We start from the raw sequence: 22,755 nt of genomic DNA, 5'->3' as shown, positions 1-22,755 counted from the left end.
GCTTCATCTTCCAGCCAATGGAAGTTTGCAGATTACACTAAACTGGGAGGAGTGGTTGATACACTGGAGGGTAGGGATAGGATACGGAGGGACCTAGACAAATTAGAGGATTGGGCCAAAAGAAACCTGATGAGGTTCAACAAGGACAAGTGCAGAGTCCTGCACTTAGTATGGAAGAATCCCATGCACTGCTACAGACTAGGGACCGAGTGGCTAGGCAGCAGTTCTGCAGAAAAGGACCTAGGGGTTACGGTGAACGAGAAGCTGGATATGAGTCAGTGTGCCCTTGTTGCCAAGAAGGCTAACAGCATTTTGGGCTGTATAAGTAGGGGCATTGCCAGCAGATCGAGGGACGTGATCGTTCCCCTCTATTCGATATTGGTGAGGCCTCACCTGGAGTACTGTGTCCAGTTTTGGGCCCCACACTACAAGAAGGATGTGGAAAAATTGGAAAGAGTCCAGCGGAGGGCAACAAAAATGATTAGGGGGCTGGAGCACATGACTTATGAGGAGAGGCTGATGGAACTGGGATTGTTTAGTCTGCAGAAGAGAAGAATGAGGGGGGATTTAATAGCTGCTTTCAACTACCTGAAAGGGGGTTCCAAAGAGGATGAATCTAGATTCTTCAGTGGTACCAGATGACAGAACAAGGAGTAATGGTCTCAAGTTGCAGTGGGGGAGGTTTAGGTTGGATATTAGGAAAAACTTTTTCACTAGAAGGGTGGTGAAGCACTGGAATGGGTTACCTAGGGAGGTGGTGGAATCTCCTTCCTTAGAGGTTTTTAAGGTCAGGCTTGACAAAGCCCTGGCTGGGATGATTTAGTTGGGATTAGGTCCTGCTTTGAGCAGGGGGTTGGACTAGATGACCTCCTGAGGTCCCTTCCAACCCTGATATTCTATGATATGATTCTATGATCTTGTTACATCTTTGTATGCTAGACCAAAAAGCCCATTATGAAATACATTCCCCATGTAGGTACTTGCAGACTGTGATCAAGTCACACCCCTTTGTTAGGCTAAATAGATTGAGCTCTGGGAGTCCACCACTTTAAGGCATGGTGGGTGGAGTAATATCTTTTATTGGACCAACTTCCGTTGGTGAGAGAGACAAGCTTTTAAGCCACACAGAGCTCTTCCTCAGGAAGAGACCTGAAGAGCAGCTGTGTGTGGCTTGAAAGCTTGGTCCAATAAAAGATATTACCTCACCCCTGTTGTGTCTCTAATATCCTGGGACCGACACGGCTATAAGCACTGCATATTAGAAGGCATGTTTTCCAATTCATTAATCATTCTCCATTTGTGGAACTGTAGATCTCAGACCATCTGATAGAGACAATATTATTTAACTCTATTTTGCATATGTTCATGCCTTACTCAGCTGTAGGAAGTATATATATTGTATACACACACCCACTCATTAACTGTGTCTACAGGCCAAAGATTTTTTTTTTTCCAAAATAAGCAGACACAAAAATCTGATAAAAAACAATGTTCTAGCAACACCACTGCCTCCAGCAAGATGGAGATCAACACCTATTCAAACAGAAGCATATGTTCTTTAAAGTGATTAAGTCCATGAGTAGCACTGTGTCTGTTTGAAGCTGCTCTGCTGAGCCATTACAAACATTGAATCTATCTCCCCATGTAAATATTCTCACACTTCTTATCAAACTGTCTGTACTGGGCTATCACTTCAAAAGTTTTCTCTCTTACTTAATTGGCCTCTCAGAGTTGGTAAGACAACTCCCACCTTTTCATGCTCTCTGTAGGTGTGTGTGTATATAAGTTGTGACAAAGTTCCTCCTCTACCTTGGTGGGTCCCGCGCTTATTGGCGGATTTGCTCACTTCACAGATTCATCCTGTGGGTCAGGAAACAGTCCAGAGACCTTCCCCTCTGGTAGAAGCTATATTCCAGGTCAATTCCTCCTGTATTTGATCAGGAGTTGGGAGGTATGGGGGGAACCCAGGCCCACCCTCTACTCCGGGTTCCAGCCCAGGGCCCTGTGGACTGCAGCCGTTTAGACTGCCTCCTGGTACAGTTGCACGACACCTACAACTCCCTGGGCTACTTCCCCATGGCCTCCTCCCAACACCTTCTTTGTCCTCACCACCAGACCTTCCACCTGATGTCTGATAACGCTTGTACTTCTCAGTCCTCCAGCAGTACGCCTACTCACGCTCAGCTTCTTGCAAACCTCTTGCTCCCAGTTCCTCACACACACTTCCACTCCCCCTGGCTTGACTGGAGTGAGCCCTTTTATAGCATCAAAGAGGGGCCTTAATTAGAGTCAGGTGCTTAACTGCCTCACCTGACTCTTAGCAGGTTAATTGGAGTCAGGTGGCCTATTAGCCTGGAGCAGCCCCTGCTCTGGTCACTCAGGGAACAGAAAACTACTTTACTAGTGGCCAGTACATCTCCCTTCTGCTACTCTGCTGTTCCCAACCGGTCTGGGTCTATCACAATATATTCCATTCTATGCATCCGAAGAAGCGGGCTGTAGCCCACGAAAGCTTATGCTCAAATAAATTTGTTAGTCTCTAAGGTACCACAAGTACTCCTGTTCTTTTCTGCTAAAACTAATTATGTTCTCCCACTGGGTAAATGTGCCAAAGAATTTAGTTATCCTTGCAGTAAAATTTAGAAAACTGTTTGGCACACAGTTTGGTGCACTGCCACAGAAATTAGCCTTGATGAACTGTTGAACTCCAGAGGTCCTGGTGGTTCCAGATTTTTCCCAGTTTTGTTATAAGACAGCAATTACTATAGGGTTACCATACGTCCAGTTTTTCCCGGACATGTCCGGCTTTTCGGCAATCAAACCCCCGTCCGGGGGGAATTGCCAAAAAGCCGAACATGTCTGGGAAAATGCTGGCCGGGCACTTCCCCTCCCGCGGCTGCTCTGCTCCTCCCCTGACTCTTCGGCTCTGTTTAAGAGCCGAGCTGCCCGAGCGCTACCGGCTTCGGGCAGCCCCCATGCCTCCGGACCCTGCGCCGCCGGAGCCCGGGAGGGGAAGTGCCCAGCCGGGGGCGCAGGATCCAGAGGCATAAGGGCTGCCCAAAGCCCAAGCGCTACCGGCTTCACGGTTTGCCAGGCAGCCTCCAGACCCTATGCCCCCGGCTGGGCGCTTCCCCTCTCGGGCTCCAGCTGCGCCGGGAAAGCGCTGGCCGGGGGCGCAGGGTCTGGGGGCTGCCCGGCAAACCATGAAGCCGGTAGCGCTCGGGCAGCCCTTTTTGCGTGGCTGGGAGTGGGAGGGAGGAGGGGGCGGAGTTGGGGCGGGACTGGGGTGGGAAATGGGCGGGGCCAGGGCCCCGTGGAGGGTCCTCTTTTTTTATTTGTTAAATATGGTAACCCCAAATTACTATCGCTGCTCCAAAATGTTAATTCTGCTACAATATTCCACTACCTTCACAGTTGCTGGAGAAATAATGTCTCCCATGCTTCTGGAAAGCATACTTGGGCTGAGATGAATAGCTAGGGCCTTTGCTTTCTTCAACTCCTCGTCAGCAAGGTGTATTTTTTTTTTTTTTTTTTTAATTTTCTCTAGTAAATGAAGCCAACTTCCACATCTGAACTGATAAAAAACCCTTCATCCACAGAGATATCAAAAACTTCTGGGCACAATCAGAGTTACTAAACTAATTATAAAGAAGCCATTAAGAGAAAGGAATTATTTCCATCACTCCTCCCCAGAGGCAGAGCTTAGATCTCAATTAAAATAACTCAGACTGCTCAGACACAAAAGGGATTGCCCTACAGGGAGAGCTGCTTGTCAGTGTCAAGGGCTGGTTTTCTGAGAATGGAAATTTAACAAGAGAATGCATCCAGATCTGCAGCACGCAATAGCACAAGTGAAACTCTCCACCCTACTTTCGTGTCAGCAAAATTCAGCAACGCTTTTCTCTTTGGTAACAGGAGGGTATTTCTCATTGGCTTTGGAGATCGTTTCCAAAGCCAACTGAACAGTCTTTGGTTGTATTTATTTTTAGCTAAAGACTAAACCTTGGAACAAAGCTGCATAGCCATTTTTTTTATAATGCTAACATTCCTTAAGGAGAGAGATGGAAAGTCTTATAATAATTTTGAATTACTAACAAAGTCTGCCTTTTTTTAAAACATTTTTCCCCTTGTGCAGCAGTCTATTTTTGACACTGAATGATGGGCAAATTCAAGGGTGAACCCCACCAAAGGAAGCTTCTGGGATGGAGCACGCTTGATTTCAAAGCGGCCACAAGTTTTGTTTTGGTAATTTATGGCCCACTGGAATAAACCATTAAAACACTAATAAACTTCTAATTAGGGCTGTCAAGCAATTTAAAAAATTGTGATTAATCTCACTGTTAAACAATAAAATACCACTTATTTAATTTTTGATGTTTTCTACATTCAAAATATATTGATTTCAATTACAACACAGAATACAAAGTGTACAGTGCTCACTTGATATTTATTTTTCACAAATATTTGCACTGTAAAAAAGCAAAGAAACAGTATTTTTCAGTTCACTGAATACAAGTACTTTTATCATGAAAGTTGAACTTACAAATGTAGAATTATGTACAAAAAACTGCATTCAAAAATAAAACGGAAACTTTAGAGTCTACAAGTCCACTCAGTCCTATTTCTTGGTCAGCCAATCGCTCAGACAAACAAGTTGGTTTACATTTATGGGAGATAATGCTGCCCATTTCTTATTCACAAAGTCTCCGGAAAGTGAGAACAGGCATTTGCATGGCACTTTTTGTAGCTAGCATTTTAAGGTATTTACATGCCAGATATGCTAAACATTTGTATGCTCCTTCATGCTTCAACCACCACTCCAGAGAACATGCATCCATGCTGATGATGGGTTCTGCTCGATAACGATCCAAAGCAGAGCAGACCAGCGCATGTTCATTTTCATCATCCAAGTCAGATGCCACCAGCAGAAGGTTGATTTTTTTTTTTTTTTGGTGGTTCGGGTTCTGTAGGTTCCACATTGGAGTGTCGCTCTTTTAAGACTTCTGAAAGCATGCTCCACACCCTGTCCCCATCAGATTTTGGATGGCACTTCAGATTCTTAAACCTTGGGTCGAGTGCTGAGCTCTTTAGAAATCTCACATTGGTACCTTCTTTGTGTTTTGTCAAATCTGCAGTGAAAGCATTCTTAAAACAAACATGTGCTGGGTCATCATCTGAGACTGCTATAACATGAAAAATATGGCAGAATGCGGGTAGAACAGAGCAGGAGACATACAATTCTTCGCCCAAGGACTTCGGTCACAAATTTAATTAACGCATTATTTTTTTAACGAGTGTCATCAGCATGGAAGCATGTCCTCTGGAATGGTGGCTGAAGCATGAAGGAGCATACAAATATTCAGCATATCTGGCACGTAAATACCTTAAAATGCTAGCTACAAAAGTGCCATGCAAATGCCTGTTCTCACTTTCAGGAGACATTGTGAATAAATGGGCAGCATTATCTCTCATAAATGTAAACAAACTTGTTTGAGTGATTGACTGACTAAGAAATAGGACTGAGTGGACTTGTAGACTCTAAAGTTTCCATTGTTTTTGTTACATAACTGCACTAAAAACAAGACAATATATGTTTGTAACTTGCACTTTCGCGATAAAGAGATTGCACTACAGTACTTGTATGAGGAACTGAAATATACTATTTATTTTATCATTTTTACAGTGTAAATATTTGTAATAAAATATAATATAATAAAGTGAGCACTGTACACTTTCTATACTGTGTTGTAATTTAAATAAATATATTTGAAAATGTACAAAATCAAAAATATTTAATTTACTTCAATTGGTATTCTATTAACAGTGTGATTAAAACTGCGATTAATCGTGATTAATTTTTTTTAAAATCACAATTAGTTTTTTGAGTTAATCCCATGAGTTAACTGCGATTAATCGACAGCCCTACTTCTAATGAATGTTTGTGTGAATAATCGAAGCAAACATCCATGATTCAGAGAGGAAAGAAGGGTGGAGATCACAGGGCACCGTTTAAAACCAAGCCATCAGAAAGCATTACCTACTGCCTCCCTAACGTGTTTGTTGGAGCTGAAATGGCAGATTAAATTTTCCAGGCAAGTGATGCACACTGAGATTTAGAGCTAGTCTATACTGGCATCGCTTTAACGTAGCTTGTCTGGTCGCAGCAGAACGCTGAGAGAGAGTTCTCCCAGCACTCTTAAAAAAAAAAAAAACACAACCGTCACGAGGGGCGCAGCTCCCAGCACTGGTGCACTGTCTACACTGGCGCTTTACAGCGCTGTAACTTGCTGCGCTCCAGGGGTTTTTTTTACACCCCTGAGCAAGAAAGTTGCAGCGCTGTAAATTGCCAGTGTAGACAAGCCCTTAGCTACATGACTATTCTAGTTTGCCAAAGCTCTGGTGCAAAAGATTCAAGACAAGAGAAGCCTTTAAGCTTCTTTGAATGCACATGAAGAGCAGGAAGAGAGTGAGTTCTGATTTGACAGAGGATTTGTTGAGACCTCAGTCCAGGCTTTAGCCACAACACACAAAAGCCACCGTGTTCGCTGAAAAGTATTAATTTGAGCTTGTACAAGAAGTTGGTTCTCTGATCACTGCAGCTGCTCTCTCCAAAGCAGACAAATGTCCTGATAAAAAGTGGTACTGCCCTCTGCTCCAGAGACTCACAAAGCAATAGCTCACAGCAGTTTGATAGAGTAAGATCTTTCATCACAATACAACTTGATTTTTTTTTTGGGGGGGGGGGGGGGGGGAGAGAAGAATCCATCTAAAAATTGGAATGCTAAGGAGTAAGTATGTGAATTGAGTATTAGAACCATACCAGCATCACTTTCTAACGACAGCAGACCTGGTGAAAAAATCAATCCAGACTTCAGAGTCACTGGTATTAGAAGGCTTACGTACATTTTCCCCTCAAACAATTAACAATAATGATCTCATGCCACAGGAGTTTTCCTTGACTTATCTTTAATGTACATATATCTATCATTACCAGCTTGCCTGGGACAGTCCATCTGCCAGCATCACTTAGACATGCATACTTTCAGCCTTGCAATGAGGAACATCTTCTGGCACACAACTAACAGAGCAAATGTTAGATTCTCTTCACCACTCATTTCATCAAGGTCAAGCCAGTTTTCATCCTGAAAGTGCTTGCTAAGTCCCAGGGACTCCTCAGTTATACAGTCACTCTTCAAAAGTCTATTAAAATATGTGTGTGTTATAAGAATTTACTGATGAGATTCACCCTGCTGTAACTGACCCAAAATTGACAACTGTGCTCAGAAATTACAAAGTTAACATTACAATTAGTCACAATCTAGGCAGTAAGATGTCTTCTGTGACTGCGTCACTTACTGCTATTCTCAATAAAGAGCAATCTGTTTGTGCAATGACTTCAAGTTAATTTGAAAGTATTTTGCAGACACGTCTCAGCTTAAATATAGGGCAATAATGACTCAAGTCTTCAGCACTATTTACACTTGAACAGCTGCTAGAAAGAAAAATGGTCTTGCTCTACTTTTGAATTTAGAGCCCCACACCAAGATCAGAATCATATTTTGTAAATACTCTCCACTTCAGAAGGCAAGGATCATTTGGATCCTTTCCTTCTCTCCCCTCCCCCCCCCAAATCCTTTCCAACATAAAGATACAATTTGGGAATAAATAATCATTCCACACTGGACATCCAAAACCAAGCACTGTACATACTGTATGACCGAGGGCAAAATACACAAATTCATCAAAGCTGCCAAGACATTTTCTTCCCTTTAATTTTGTAGCCAACAGGTAGCAGTCAAAAACAGATGGTCATTTTGGCAGCAATCCTGCAAACGTGACATCCACCATCTTGGCCAACACACCAGGGACTGAACTGGGTACCTCCAGGGCTAAAAACAGGAGATTTTACAGCTTGTGATAAAGAGCCAAGGCTACCTAGCTTGGGGCTGCAACAACTCAGATCCTCAGTGACAGGCACAGAGGGGGGGACCTGTAACACACTGACCAGCCCTTACACCAGGGGTAGGCAACCTATGGCACGGGTGCCAAAGGCGGTACGCAAGTTGATTTTCAGTGGCACTCACACTGCCCGGGTCCTAGCCACCAGTTCGGGAGGCTCTGCATTTTAATTTAATTTTTAATGACGCTTCTTAAACATTTTAAAAACCTTATTTACTTTACATACAACAACAGTTTAGTTGTATATTATAGACTTATAGAAAGAGACCTTCTAAAAACATTAAAATGTATTACTGGCACACGCAACCTTAAACGAGAGTGAATAAATGAAGACTCGGCACATCACTTCTGAAAGGTTGCCGACCCCTGCCTTACACCAATGTGTGCTCCTGTGCTTAACTTTGCATGTCAGTAGTTCTACTAACTCCAACAGCAGTCATTGTGTGAATAAAGTGAAGCAAGTGCTTGCAGGACGGAGGACTGTGTTAGTAAATGAGTTATTGTAAACAGCTACAGCAAAGGACATGGCTACAGCCCCGCTTAAACTGAGAAAACATAGTAGTGAAGCATGAGGAATATTATTACCTGTAAATTAACCATGTGCATCATTTGCATTTTGCAAAACTCATGCCCTTGTTTCACATTTCATATTCAGTGCAAAAGTGATTATCCCAAAAAAACATTTGCTGCGAGAATCCATTTCAGCTAGAGAAATTTACCAAAGCTAGCAAAAATGCTACAGTAGTACTCTACAAACAGGTTTCCTGTTGTCTTTACTCTAACACAGGTGGAAATCCAAATCCAAAAGCTGTCTGCCACCTTGTAAGTTATTTTTAGTTTATGGGTGAAGCTGCTGCCCTCTGCCTTATTTATCCAGTGAATTCACCTAGCCAGCTGTAAATCCACAGGCGATCACAAGCATGTTTATCTTACAAATTACGCAGGCCAACAGATGCTAGACTCATACAAGAAAAAATTCACTGAAAAAAAAAAAAAGTCAAGCATGGGTTTTTGTTTTGCTACTAAAAGTACTATAGGCACCTCATTCTGCAGCTTTATTATTAAATATTTAGGAGTTATGGAAAGCAGGGGGTTAAAAGAGGCTACAAGAAACAACGTTTTAGTGCTGCTGCTTTACTTGACCCATTTATTCCTAAAGGGAAAAAAAAGATGCAAGACTAGGCCTGGATCACGCCCACAAATAAGGTTACGTGAACATGTGTAGGACTTCTCCCCACCTAAATCCCCAATCCTGTAAACAGATCCCCATACCTGCACAGAGCCCCAGTTAAGTCAATGGTGGTGTCCACCCACATGGATCCTGATTGCAGGATTCGGGCCTAAAATATTAATGGCATTAAGAAATCTTGCATGCCAGTTGGTAGGTCCTAATATCATCAGCACATCGCACCAACACAGGAATCAGATCTAATTTGTTTACTGAAATCTCTCTAAAAAGCATCAGTGTATCTCCACAGTCCTCAAATAAGACATGGACTCTCCTAGCGGGAGTATATACGTTGTTGGCACTTAACCAATATTAAATAAGTCAAGAAGTCACTGTTGTGTTGATAAAACAACAATGCTGTATTGACTAGAGCTGCTCAGATGTTAATTATGTAGTTACTAATGCAAGGTTGTGTTTAAAGAAATGCGCCTGCCTGATTTCATCATTGTTTCCTGCCACTGTTTCCTCTATTTAAAAAAATCCACAAGACAGACATTTTCTAAACAGCTTTGCCATCACATGCTTCTCTCCTTCCATCCTATGTCTCCTAATCACCTCTTGTCCCAACCCAACCCACAACTTCCAGTTTGCCATCCCATCTGGGCTTCCCCACAATGTGTGGGAGTATCACGTAATATGGCATTTAAAAGGCTAAATGAGGAATCGCTCTTTCTGGGAATTTCAGAAGCAGAATAAAATCCAATTAGGAGACCATTTAAAAAATTTAAAAATCTGCTTTCTTCCCCAAAGCCAAAGGACAGAGAGCGGAGATGTCTGAGTTTAATGTCAGTAAAGTGCTTTGAAAACAGAAAGTGGTAGGCAAATACATTATCATTCTCAGCAGCAGTAGTCATTAGGGCAAAAATCTTCAATTTGGATTGGAGCTTCATTAAAAGACAGACAGAACAAGTGGAAAAATATTTGAGGAGCAGTAAACACAAGCTGAACTGATGCAAAGTTTGCTACTGAACTAAGCAAATAAGAGCAGCCAGTATCCACACATACTGAATTCACATTGCTGCTTCTTGTAAGGGTATGCTTTCCACCATTCTAGTTACACTAAGGGCTGCAGAAAACACTCTTTCAATACCTGCTACCTTGGCACTGAGCAATTTACTCCCTCCCCCCCTCCCAAAAAAAGTGGGGTTATCTGGGAAAAAGAAAAGCATGGAAGTCTGAGGATTTGAAATCAGTGTTTACTTTCCCAGCTTATGGGGCCCCATGATGAGCTCAGAGAAAGGAGGGGAGAGATATGGTGCGGCACACTGCTGGATGCTAAAGGCATAAAGCAGCTGACAGAGCCCTTTGGCCAGTAACCTGGGACTACAGACACAAAGCTACCCGCCCAGCTCGCTCTGGGCATCTCCTGGAAGGGGATGAGCGCACCATCTGGTTTCAGTCAGATTGCAAAGGGTTTCAAAAAGGGGAAACTAAGAATCAACAAAAAGCAGTTCCACCCCCTGAGCAACACTGCTCAATGCAGAGGGGTTCACCTCACAGTGCCCCCCAAATCAAGCAGGAAGAAAGTGTTTCCAATTTCCCCCCACAAGTTCTATCACCCTGAGCAGCCGCTGTCTCCAACTCTCCCCCCAAGCAGTTCATCCCCAACCACAGTTGACAGGGATCCTAACTCTTCTCCAACATCATCCGCATCGGTGTGGGAGGGGGCATGCGTACTCAAAGCTTTCCCCTCCACACATTTACTCCGCAGAGGGGCTGGAAAACACAAGGCAGGGTGTATAGCTGCACAAGGGTGGAGTTCTGTAACTGGCAGGGGGTATTTGGGGAGTTGCATTCGAAAGTTTGGAGGGGATGTGGTAGCTGGGATGTGGACAAGGCTTCAGGGAGAGTGGTGGGTTTGGACAGAATGGAGTATTTCAGAACGTGGAACTATTGGGCTGACAGAGGAATGGGTATTCTTTGGGGACGCATGGACAGCTGGGGTTGTGGAGATGAGAGGCTGGCCTTGCCAGAGGAAAAGGGTAGCTGAAGGGAGGGAGTGGGGTAATAGGCAGTTGGGGAAGGAATGGGAGGGTTACATTCAGGGGATCTCTGGGGGGAGATGGGGAGAAGGTGTTCACAGAGGGTTGTACAGAAATTTGTAGGGAAGGATAGGAGTTTGTATTTAATGAAGGTGGGGAGCTTATTTGAGGGGTAGTGGGGAAGCTTGGTGGTTGGGGTACACGTAGGGCTGAGGTACATGCCTCCACATGCCATACATAGGGGCCTATGGTATATGGGGCTGAAAAAGAGGTGGGGGCCTGTGGTATCTGAGGATTGGAACTGAGGGTTTTCATCTAGGGTGGGGCCTATGGTATCTAGGAGGAAGTAGAGGTATCTGGGAGGACTCATGTATGGGGGTGGAGACTGAAGTTGTATCTAGTGGGGGCTATTATATGGGGGTGTTACTAGGGAGTCTGATATATAAAAGGTGTGTGGACTGTTGCATAAGGGGTGTAAGTGCATGTAAGGGGGTCATGGGCTGGATGGTCTGTGCAGGGGTATATTGAGAGCGTCTGAGTGGGTGGGGTTTATCGAGGGGGTGTATTAGGGGAGATGTATGGGGTGTAGGCTGTACCTGGGGGGGTATATCACAGGGTCACTGGGGTGTACCTAGGCAGCCTGGGAATGCAGTGTGGAGGGCCTGGGGTGTCTCAGGGGTGCAACGCAGGGGAGTACAGGAAGCCACTAGGGTAGGTGCCTTGGGGTCTGCTATGCAGGTCACTAGGCAGGGCAGGCTAAAAGTATGCAGGGTCTGGGTGTGGGCAAAAGGCCCTTGAGAACCATGGAGGGGAGTGTTCTGTGGGAGGCAGCAGGCTGGGGAGGCTCTCAGATGCTGGGGGATCCCAGGAGTGTTGCTGGGGGCTCTCAGTGGGCCCCAGAGGAGGCTACTAGGGGTGGGGAGCTCGCTGGGCCAGGTGGTACCGGGGCAGGAGGGTGTCACTGGGCAGGGCCGGAGGAGGTTCACCAATACCGACAGACGGGGGGGGTCACTGGGACAGACAGTACCGGGGTACTGGGGGGACACAGGGCAGGGCGGTATCATGGGGGCAAGGCAGCCAGGGAGCTAGCAGGGGTATCGCTGGGCGGGGCCAGGCCCAGACTGTACAAGGGCAGGGTGTCACTGCACAGGGTGGTATTGAGAGGGACCAGGGTACTGGTGGAATGGAGAGCAGCACCACGGGACTGGGAGAGTCACAGGGCAGGCCAGACAAGGGGCTGGCGGGTGGTACTGGGCACTGGCACCAGGCACAGAGGGTGGATGGGGTCACAGGGCAGGGTGTATCAGGCAGTACCAGGGGTTGCAGGGTAGGGTGGTACCACAGGGGCAAGGTGGGCAGGAGGCTGGTACCAGGTGGCAGGGGTGTCATCAGGAGGGACCTGGATACTGGGGGGATGCAGGGCAGGGTGGTACTGTGGGGACAAGGCAGCCCACGGCAGGGAGCGAGCAGAGTGGTACCGGAAGGCGGGGTTGTGGCTAGGGTTCTGTGGGGGCGAGGTGGGCCAAGCAGGGTGTTGGTAGGATGGTACCAGGGGGCGACGGTGTCGCTGGGCGGGCGGCAAGACTAGGAGGGACCGGGGCGGGGCGGCTGGCGAGACAGTACCGGGCGGACCGGGAAGACGCAGGGCGGGGCGGTACAGGAGGGGCAGGGCGGGCCGGATGGTACCGGGGGATCACAGCGCGGGGCGGTACCGCGGAGGTGACACGGGCCGGGGCGGGAGGCTGGCGAGGAGGTACTGGGCGGACCGGGGCACTGAGGTGTCGCTGGGCGGGACCGGGTGGCCGCGGGCCGGGGCTTACCCAGCAACAGCAGCTTGACCTCCCGCGCCGCCTTCTCGCCGTCTTCGCGCAGGTTCTTGTCGATCATCTTAGAGCGCTCGGCCGCCGCCTTGTCCTCGGCGCTCACGGTGCAGCCCATTGCGGGGCCGGGGTGAGGCGGATCCCGGCCGAGTCGGGCTGGTCGCGCGGCGCTGAGATGCGTCCCCTCAGCCTGCCGCCGCCGCTCTGAGCCCAGGGCCGCCCGGCTCGGGGGCGGGGTGGGGCGGGGCCTTCGGTAGCAGGGCGGGGCCGCTCTATATGGGGTGGGATGCGGTAGCTATGAATGGGGTGGGTTTGGGGTATAAGGGGTTAGGTGGGTGGCGCTATATTGGTTTGGGGTGCAATGGGTCGGGCTGTATGGGGTGGACTTGGGGTGCAATGAGTAGGGGTGGGGTGGCTCTATACAGGGTAGGTTTGGGGTGTAATGGGTGGGGGTTAGGAAGCTCTGTAGGGGTGGGTTTGGGGTGTGATGGTTCTGTATGGGGTGGGTTTTGGGTGCAGTGGGTGGGATGGCTGTGTATGGGTTGGGTTTGGAGTGCAATGGGTGGGGGTTAGGGAGCTCTGTATGTGGTGGGGGCTCTATATGGGGTGTGTTTGTGGTGCAATGGCTCTGTATGGGGTGGGTTTTGAGTGCAGTGGGTGGGGATAGGGTGGCTCTGTATGGGTTGGGAGTGCAATGGGTGGGGGTTGTGTGGTGATGTTTGGGGTGCAGTGGGGTGGGCTGACTGGGGTGGGTTTGGGGTGCAGGGTGTGGGGGATTGGGTGGCTCTGTATGGGGTAGGTTTGGGGTGCAGTGGTTTGGTGTGTGGAGGCTCTGTGTGGCATGGTTTGGGTGCAGTGGGTGGGTGTGGGGGCTCTTTATAGGGTGTGTTTGTGGTGCAATAGGTGGTTTTGAGAAATGAAGAGGGGTTAGCTCCCTTTTACAGAGTGCCAGCAGCTATAAAATCCCTCTTAGCAGCTGCTCTATAATTGTACTACTGTAAAGAGTTAAAAAGTCTCACTGCTATGCATAGGTAAAAGGAAGTGAGTGGGCACCGGGCCAAAAGAGCCAATGGGAAGACTAGAACTTTTTAAAATTGAAAGAAAGACTCCCCTTTTATCTGTCTGTTGTTCTCCCCTGGGAGAGAGACGGCCAAGACAGAGCTATGCTGTGAGAACTTGGGCCAGGTAGGGAAAAATCTTCAGTATCATACCTAGAAACTACTCATTTAAAGCCCCAGATATGTAAAAAGAACAGGAGTACTTGTGGCACCTTAGAGACTAACAAATTTATTAGAGCATATGAAACCAGATATGTAAGTAGATCAGGCAATGTCTTGGAAGACTTGATTAGGTTTATCTCTTTTTAGTTCTGTATGGCTTGTGGACTTCTCTGTACTAACCCCAGATGCTTTTGTTTTCCTTGCATCTGAAGAAGTGAGGTTCTTACCCACGAAAGCTTAGGCTCCCAATACTTCTGTTAGTCTCAAAGGTGCCACAGGACCCTCTGTTGTTTTCCTTGTAACCTTTAAACTGGACCTCAAGAAAGCTATTTGTGGTGCTTAATCCTTGTAATTGCTCTTTTAATCTAACAATAGCCTGAGCTTCCAGATGCATTTTCTTTCTTTTTTTTATTAATAAAATTTATCTTTTTTAAGAACAAAATTGGATTTTTGTGTTTTAAGAGATTTGTGCACATGTTGTTTAATTAGTTGGTGGCAACAGCTGATTTCTTTCTTTCTTTCTTTCTTTCTTTCTTTCTCAGCTCTTCCCTGGAAGGGGGGTGGGGATGAAAGGGCTTGAAGGTACCCCACAAGTGTTCCTTCCTGGGCTCTCAAGAGGGTTCTGCACTTGGGTGGTGGTAGCATCTACCCATCCAAAATCTTTATGGCTCTTTATGGGGTGAATTTGGGGTGGGGTGCAGTGGCTCTATATGGGTTGGGTTTTGGATGCAATGGGTGAGTGTGGGTGGCTCTTTATGGGGTATTGCCATGGACAGGGGGTGGGGTGGCTCTGTGTGGGATGGGTTTGGGGTGCAGTGTGTGGGTGGCTCTCTATGGGGTGGGTTTGGGTGGCTCTGTATGGGTGGGTTTGGGGTGCAATGGGAGGGCTAAGGTGGCTCTATCTGGGGTAGGTTTGGGGTAAATTGGGTGGGTGTTGGTACCTCTGTATGGGGTGGGTTTTGGGTACGGTGGGGGTGGGGTGGCTCTGTAGGGGGTGGGTTTGGGGTTCAATGGGGGGGTGGGATAGCTATGAATGGGGTGAGTTTGGGGTGCAGTGTGTGGGGTGAGGTGGCTCTAGCATGGGTGTGGGGTGGCTCTAAATAGGGTGGATTTGAGGTGTAGTGGGATGGGGTAGCTCTAGATGGGGTGTGTTTGTGGTACAGTGGGTGGGGTGGCTCTGTACAGGGTGGATTTAAGGTGCAATGGTTTGGGGTTCTGTGGGGTGGCTCTGTGTGGCGTGGCTTTGTGGTGGAAGGGGTGGGGGTTCAGGGCTCTGTATGGGGTGGGTTTGGAATGCAATTTGTGGGGATATATGGGGTGGGTTTGGGTGCATTGGTTGGGGGTTGGGCGGCTCTGGGGTCAGTTTGGGGTGCAATGGGTGGGTGGCTCTGTATGGGGTGGGTTTTGGGTGCAATGGTTTGAGGTGGGGTCGCTCTGGGTAGGGTGCAGTGGGTTGGGTTTTGGATGCAATGGGTGGGGGTGGGTGGCTGTGTATGGGGTAGTGTCATGGGCGGGTGTGGCTCTATGAGTTGGGTTGGGTGGCTCTGTATGGGGTGGATTTCGGGTGCAATGGGTGGGGTCGGTGTCTCTAAATGGGGTGGGTTTGGGGTGCACTGGGTGGCAGTTGGGTGGCTCTGTATGCAGTGGGTTTGGAATGTAATGGGTGGGCGTTAGGACACTCTGTATGGGGTGGCTTTGGGGTGCAATTGGTGGGGGTTGGGTGGCTTTTTATGGGTTGGGTTTCAGATGCAGTGGGTGGGGGTAGAAGGCTCTGTATGGGGTGGGTGTGGGGTGCAATGGGTGGGGTGTAGTGGCTCTTTGGAGTGGGTTTGGAGTGCAATGGTTGGGGATGGTGTGGCTCTGTATTGGATGAGTTTGGGGTTCAATTGGTGCAGAGGCTCTGTATGGGGTGGGTTTGGGGTGCAATCAGTGGGGGGTTTACAATGTTGCCAACCCCCATACATTCAAAATCAAGAGTTTTTTTTGTTTGTTTGTTTTTTAACCACACATTTGGGGTCCCTTTTAATTACCTTCTGGATTTTGAACCTTCAGGTCTCACTTTTCTTTACAAACCTCTAGAACTAGAAACTTCTTTTTTTTTTTAATAAAAGTTCTTATGTAGTCACCTGACTCCAGGAGCTGGCACTTTAAGAAAAAAATCCCGAGACTGACCATAAAATTACCAGAGTAGAAAGAATGTGATCTATTCTCTATTGAGAGTGGAGGTGCTTTGAGGTTATGTGGGGGGGTAAGTCCGATTGGCTGTGTATTGCGGTGGTGGCGGTGGGTGGTGCTGGTATAGGGTAGAAGTTGTCAGGATGTGGGGGCTCGAGGCTGCGATGGAGGGAGGTTTTGGGTGGCACTGGAAGAGCTAGTGGGGATCTCATGACTCCTGATGGGGTCTGAAGCAGCCTTGAAAGGCTGGGCACCTTTAAAAAACCCAGATACTGTATTCACCCTGTAAGCTAGAGATGCAGCTCTACTAACCAAGAGAGGAGGATCCCATGTGCAGGCTCACACATTCTACCAAATAGAGAAAAAGTGCAAGCATGCGTTCACGCATACAGACAGTGGGTTTAGGGGTGGGAAGCCCTTGCTTCCAGGTATCTTGGCTGATTAGATTAATGGGTGAGAGGTGAGGGGCAAGTGGGATTTGGAAGCTATGCTGCACGTGGCCCAGCTTCCAAACATTGGCAGTTCGATTGTCTGAATTCTGCGTTTATCAGCTAGTAAGTACATCAATTCCCTGGATGTTTGCAGCTCAATCTGACAATAGCCATTGCCAAAAAAAAACTAAGGTCTTTGTACCAATATAACTGTTTCAGTTGTGTGGGGGTGGGGGTGGGGGGAGGGGAGGGGAGGGGAGGAGTATGAGGTTTTTTTTAACTGAAATAGTTATACCAACACAACCCCTAGTCTGGATGCAGTTATACTGGTAAAAATGTGCCTTTCACTGGAACATCTTATTCCCCATCCCATACAGGAATAATCTATAATGGTATAAACACTTTTATGTCCATATAGCAGCATCCACACTCCGGTAACAATTTGGGAATAGTTAAACCAGGTAACTATAAGGCCTAACCACCTGTTTTGCAAACTATTAGATGCAACGTTTGGAGAAGCTGTTAAAATGAATTGAACCCCCCGTAGTTAATTTAGCACAAATCACTTACTATGAGCTCTATGAGCTTTCTTGCTGAAGAAAAAGTTCTGACATCTTAAAAACCATGACATACTCAGGACTGATTGCTGTGATGTTTAATGCAATAACACCTGTTGCTGGTGCACATCTGGGGCTAATCTGCAGGCCAGACGGACATCCAAAGCATTTTTATTCAGCACACTCTAATTGGAGCATGATTTTCAAGAGGGACTAGTTGAAGACACCTAGAAAGGTAATTATTTTCTAACAGACTGGAATCTATTGGTCTCCTGGGGTTTGATGGCCACAGAGGTGGGGTTTGGCTTGGCAGTGATCTGTATATACGCTCAACCCTGAACAGAGAGTCAAGGCCCATAAATCAACATTTACCACCAATGAGCCATCCCGCTGAGACCATGGAGAGAATTTTTGTACATGCTTTATTTATTTTTTCATGTGATCGTTTTGGATTCCGTCACCCCAACTGTGCAGGGCAAACTATTTGTAAGAGTCAGTTTGCTTCTCAGCCTTTTCCAAATTGGGACTCTCTTTTCCACACTGGGACCCAATAGCCCCCCCCCCCCCCCCCCCCTGCTAGCAGGGAACGCACTCCCGTTTAGTAATATTAGATGGACATGCTGGATGTAAGCCCTCAACACCTGATCATGACCTCCAGTTGAGAACCCAGGATTGTCATAATTAACTGACTGTCACGAGAACACCTTGATTTTTGCCTCATCTTCCCTTTGTGAATTGTCTGAGGGGAGCTCACGGTTCTCCCCAATTCCTTTTGTTGTTCAAAATTGTTCAGCAGATAGACCAAGAATTGTTTGTAGGAGTTATCAATTGGTCCATTGTAATAATTCCATATGCAAAGTGCGCTGGTTAGTTTGGAGTAGATGTTTCAATCATGTGGCACTGTATCGGTCCCCTAGTTGAATCAGCATTGCTTTTTAAAATCAAATATTCCCGAGTTCAGCACTTGCAAATATTCTGCCCTATTCATGGTTTGTATGCCCCTTCCTGCCAGGAAATCCATGTGCTAGAATATGAACACAAACAGGCCCAATCACAGGGGAAGCAATTCTGGGTGTGATTTGAGAGAAGAGCTACGGAAATATTTCTGAGTTATGTTCCCTGTAATTAGAGGAGGGCAAATAAGTCCTCAAATGTAGAGATGGTTTGTTTTGGTTTAAGTTTTATTAAATAGTGTTGCCGCTTTTTGAGCCAGGTGGGCAGGCAAATTTTGGGCCCTGGGGCTGTTCCAGCTAGGAATAGAAATGGGTTATAAGTATTTCTTTGTTGCAATTGTGTTTATTTACAAAGAATGCATAAAGTCCAGTGGCTGTGAACACAAAGAACCAAATGGCAGGAAACCGCTTCTCAGGGAAATAACACACTTTTCAGCCTGCACCACCTACCCAAAAACCTCTCCCCAGGTTTCTTCCAGGGTCAGACACCTGTCTTTCAGCCAGTGGCTTCCCCAGTAATTGAAATTGGGGAGGGGGAGATGTTTGAATTTACGGGGGGTGAGGGTGTCAGGGCTAATGAGGGGCAAGACTGTGAGGGTGAAGGTGGGCTGTATGGCACCATAGTAAAAACTGAAAAATGTTTCATGACCATTTTATTAGATTTAACTCATGTTTTAAAATCATCACACAAATTAAAGTTGGCTACTCAAGCCTTCTCTGAAGCACTATGTCTACATCCTTCTTGGTTTCTTGTTATAATTTTGCACAACTTTGTTAATGAACTTCTTGAATGCAATGCATTCAGCTTTGGTGGCATCTCGTGTGTCCGGTACTTCCATTCTTTCAGTTGATATGCTCATTAGTTCATTAGGCGACTTCTTTCAGAGCACAAAATTCTATTCAGTGATTTAAAAAAAAACAAAAAAAAAACGCTCAACTGTAGCTGTTGTGACTGGGAGTAGCAAGAGATTAATTCCTACTTCTTTCATCCCAGGAAACACAACACAAAGATCAGGTTGAGCCACTAGTGATGATAAAGAAGTTGAAGTCAAATCTTCATTCATTCGTCATATGATATTCCACTCTGTGTTCAAATTCTCTATTCTGTCCTAATCGCATAGCAGCCCCATTGGTGGTAGTGCCTCACTCCACTCAACTGTTGGTGTTTTATAGGACAGGCATCTGTAAAACCTACATAGACGTTGAGTAGAATCTAGAAGTTGCTGTTGTAGATTTTAAAGAATCAAGTCTATGTACTTTTTCAGTTGTCTTAAACACTTCTTGTCTTCTTCACTTCAATATAAATGCCTTCATTAGTCAACTTCTGGACTGAAGTCTTTATTTCTTCCAGTACTTTTTCAATGGATAGATCTCTGATCCAAATGTAGCTTCTATTGCTGGACAAAGATCTACTACTGTTGGAGCAGATGCCTGGATGGCATTGTTTAATGACCCAAGTGGTTTCAACAGTAGACTTACGAGAGAGAGAATGGCAATAGTCTTCTCTGAATGTAGTAGCAAAAGTAATCCACCAGCCTCACTACTTAGATCCATCCCATCTTGGTAGATGCTTTCCAAAGCCAGTAATAACGGCTGGAGTAATTTTAAGACAACAGCCAAGGATCGCTCACGAGAAAGCCACCGGGTTTTCCCAGGGTTGGACTAATTTGAACTTCAGTCCCAGTATCTTCTTTATTTTCCAAGATATTCAGTCTTTTTGGACTCTTGCTGAAAAAAGAATAATGACATTAAATTTATAGCTTTTTAAATTTCTTTTGAAGATTCTGCAGCTCGTATTAGTGCTAGTTGGAGTAGGTGGCCTCTGCAATGTGTACAGGAGAGATTAGGGTTACACTTTTCTCTGAGCAAAGCTTGTACTCCACCATGTCTTCCAGAGAAGTTTGCAGCTCCATCAAATGCACAAGCAGCCATTTGTTTGGGCTCCAGTTGACAAGCATTTAACTCTAAGATGTGGGTTGTCACAGATGCAGCCGATGTGTCTTCTATAACTTGAACATCTAGAAATGCATCTACTGGCCTACCCCTGACATCAAGATAACGTACACAATGACTTAATACTTAATGCTCATTTGCATCGGTGCATTCATCAGCTATGTATGCAAATTTTTTTAGTGTGGTGAGAGTTCTTCACTTTTTCAACTGTTGAGTCTTTTACTGTTGCACCACATGCTTCTAGCCAGTCAGTTGAGTTTCTTGCAGAAAGATGGTGAGCATTTGCTGGTCTTGTTCAGAACAAGTGTTTAACTTCAGGATGAACAAGTGACAATGCACTTAACATTGGCCTATGGTTTGTAGTGTGTGGTATCTCTTGCTTAAATAGAAAGTAGGATGCCACAGCCATGTTTGTTCGCATGAACTGTGTTGTGTCTCCAGCATTCTTAACAGCCTCATTATGTACTTCTAAAATTGGCTTTGAAAGTGGGCTTATCAAGCTTTCTGCACGTTGATACACTCCAGAGGCCTGGTGTTTTTGCAACCTTTTCACGTAGTTTGTCAGCATTGGTTTTGCTGATCCGTTTGACAAACCAAGCTCCTACACTTTTACCAATTATAGTATTGGGAAGCGTTCCTTCTTCGTAAGCTTTTTTGCAAGAGGTGCACCAGTAGCTATCTCTTGTAACTTCAATAAATGGGAACACTTTGACCGACAAACATTGGGAACTGCTTTAGGTTTTGGAGACACTGTTTCTTCAGTAGGTAGCTGTATTTGTGCTTTGGGCTGGTCAGCTGTAGATATACCACTTGAACCTTCAGATGACATGTTGATATATTCTTGGTTCTTGATGTGTTCTTCACCTTAGTTAGTTTTTGAGGCCTTTGAGTGGAAAAATTATTGTACTGTTTTTTGTCTTTTCATTTTCACTTTAACCTGCAACATATAAAAGAGATATGAATAAAGTAAATGTTTTGTTAGGATAATGCAAATTTAACAGAAGGATAATGCAGGTTACACCAAAACACAATAGGTCTTGATTTCTAAAAAAATAAAATTTTAAAAAAGTATTTAATTTAAATTGACTTTTGAAAAGTAAGCCCTCAGGGGATAAGAGGGAAGTCTTCTCATGGATCAGTAACTGGTTAAAAGATGGAAAACAAAGGGTAGGAATAAATTGTCAGTTTTCAGAATGGGGAGAGATAAATAGTGGTATCCCTGAGGGGTCAGTACTGGGACCATTACTGTTCAACATATTCATAAATGATCTGGAAAAATGGGTAAAAAGTGAGGTGGCAAAATTTGCAGATGATACAAAACTCTTCAAGATAGTTAAGTCCCAGGCAGACTGCGAAGAGTTACAAAGGGATCTCACAAAACTGGGTGACTGGGCAACAAAATGGCAGATGAAATTCAGTGTTGATAAATGCAAAGTAATGCACATTGGAAAACAATCTCAACTATACATACAAAATGGAGTCTGAATTAGCTGTTAACACTCAAGAAAGATCTTGGAGTCATTGTGGATAGTTCTCTGAAAACATCCACTCAATGTGCAGCAGCAGTCAAAAAAGCAAACAGAATGCTGGGAATCATTAAGAAAAGGATAGATAAGAAGACAGAAACTATCATATTGCCTCTATGTAAATCCATGGTACATGCACACCTTGAATACTGTGTGCAGATCTGGTCACCCTATCCCAAAAAAGATATATTGGAATTGGAAAAGGTACAGAAATAGGCAACTACAATGAGTAGGGGTATGAAACAGGAGCAGAGATTAAAATGACTGGGAATTTTCAGTTTAGAAAAGAGACTACTAAGGGGGGATATGATAGAGGTCTATAAAATCTTGACTGCTGTGAAGAAAGTGAATAAGGAAATGTTATTTAATCCTTCACATAACACCAGAACTAGCAGTCACCCAATGAAATTAATAGGCAGCGGGTTTTAGAAAAACAAAAGGAAGTACTGCTTCACACAACATAAGTCAACCCGTGGAACTCTTTGCCAGGGGATGCTGTGAAGACCAAAACTATAACAGGATTTAAAAAAGAACTAGATACATTTCTGGGGTCCATCAGTGACTATTAGCCAGGATGGGGAGTGATGCAACACCATGCACTGAGTGGTCCTAGCTTGTTTGCCAGAAGCTGGGAATGGGCAACAGGGGATGGATCACTTGATGATTCCCTGTTCTGTTCATTCCCTCTGGGGCACCCGGCATTGGCCACTGTCGGAAGACAGGATACTGGGCTAGATGGACCATTGGTCTGACCCAGTATGACCATTCTTATGTAAAAATAGGGTTACCATTCGTCCGGATTTACCCGGACATGTCCTCCTTTTTGTGTTAAAAATAGCGTCGGGGGGGTGGGGGGGATTTGTAAGTCACTAAAAATGTCCGGGATTTCCCCCCCATGCAGAGCGAGGCGCGGCTGGGAGGGCTGCAGGAAAGTCAGCCGCTCGCATGGGG

General features: G+C 45.7%; 1 protein-coding gene across 1 annotated transcript in view; it reads right to left on the bottom strand.

The window, feature by feature from the left end:
• GNAI2 (G protein subunit alpha i2) overlaps positions 1–13,204 on the bottom strand; it is a 194,314-nt gene extending 181,110 nt beyond the window's left edge. The window contains exon 1 of the mRNA XM_054034327.1: positions 12,990–13,204. Coding sequence (XP_053890302.1) covers positions 12,990–13,107 — 118 coding nt within the window. The 5' untranslated portion in view covers positions 13,108–13,204. The remainder of the gene's footprint in view (positions 1–12,989) is intronic.
• Between the last annotated feature and the right edge of the window lie 9,551 nt (positions 13,205–22,755).

Source organism: Malaclemys terrapin, chromosome 7 (assembly GCF_027887155.1).
Source record: "Malaclemys terrapin pileata isolate rMalTer1 chromosome 7, rMalTer1.hap1, whole genome shotgun sequence".
NCBI lineage: Eukaryota > Metazoa > Chordata > Testudines > Emydidae > Malaclemys > Malaclemys terrapin.
This window is presented reverse-complemented; position numbering and strand designations above follow the sequence as displayed.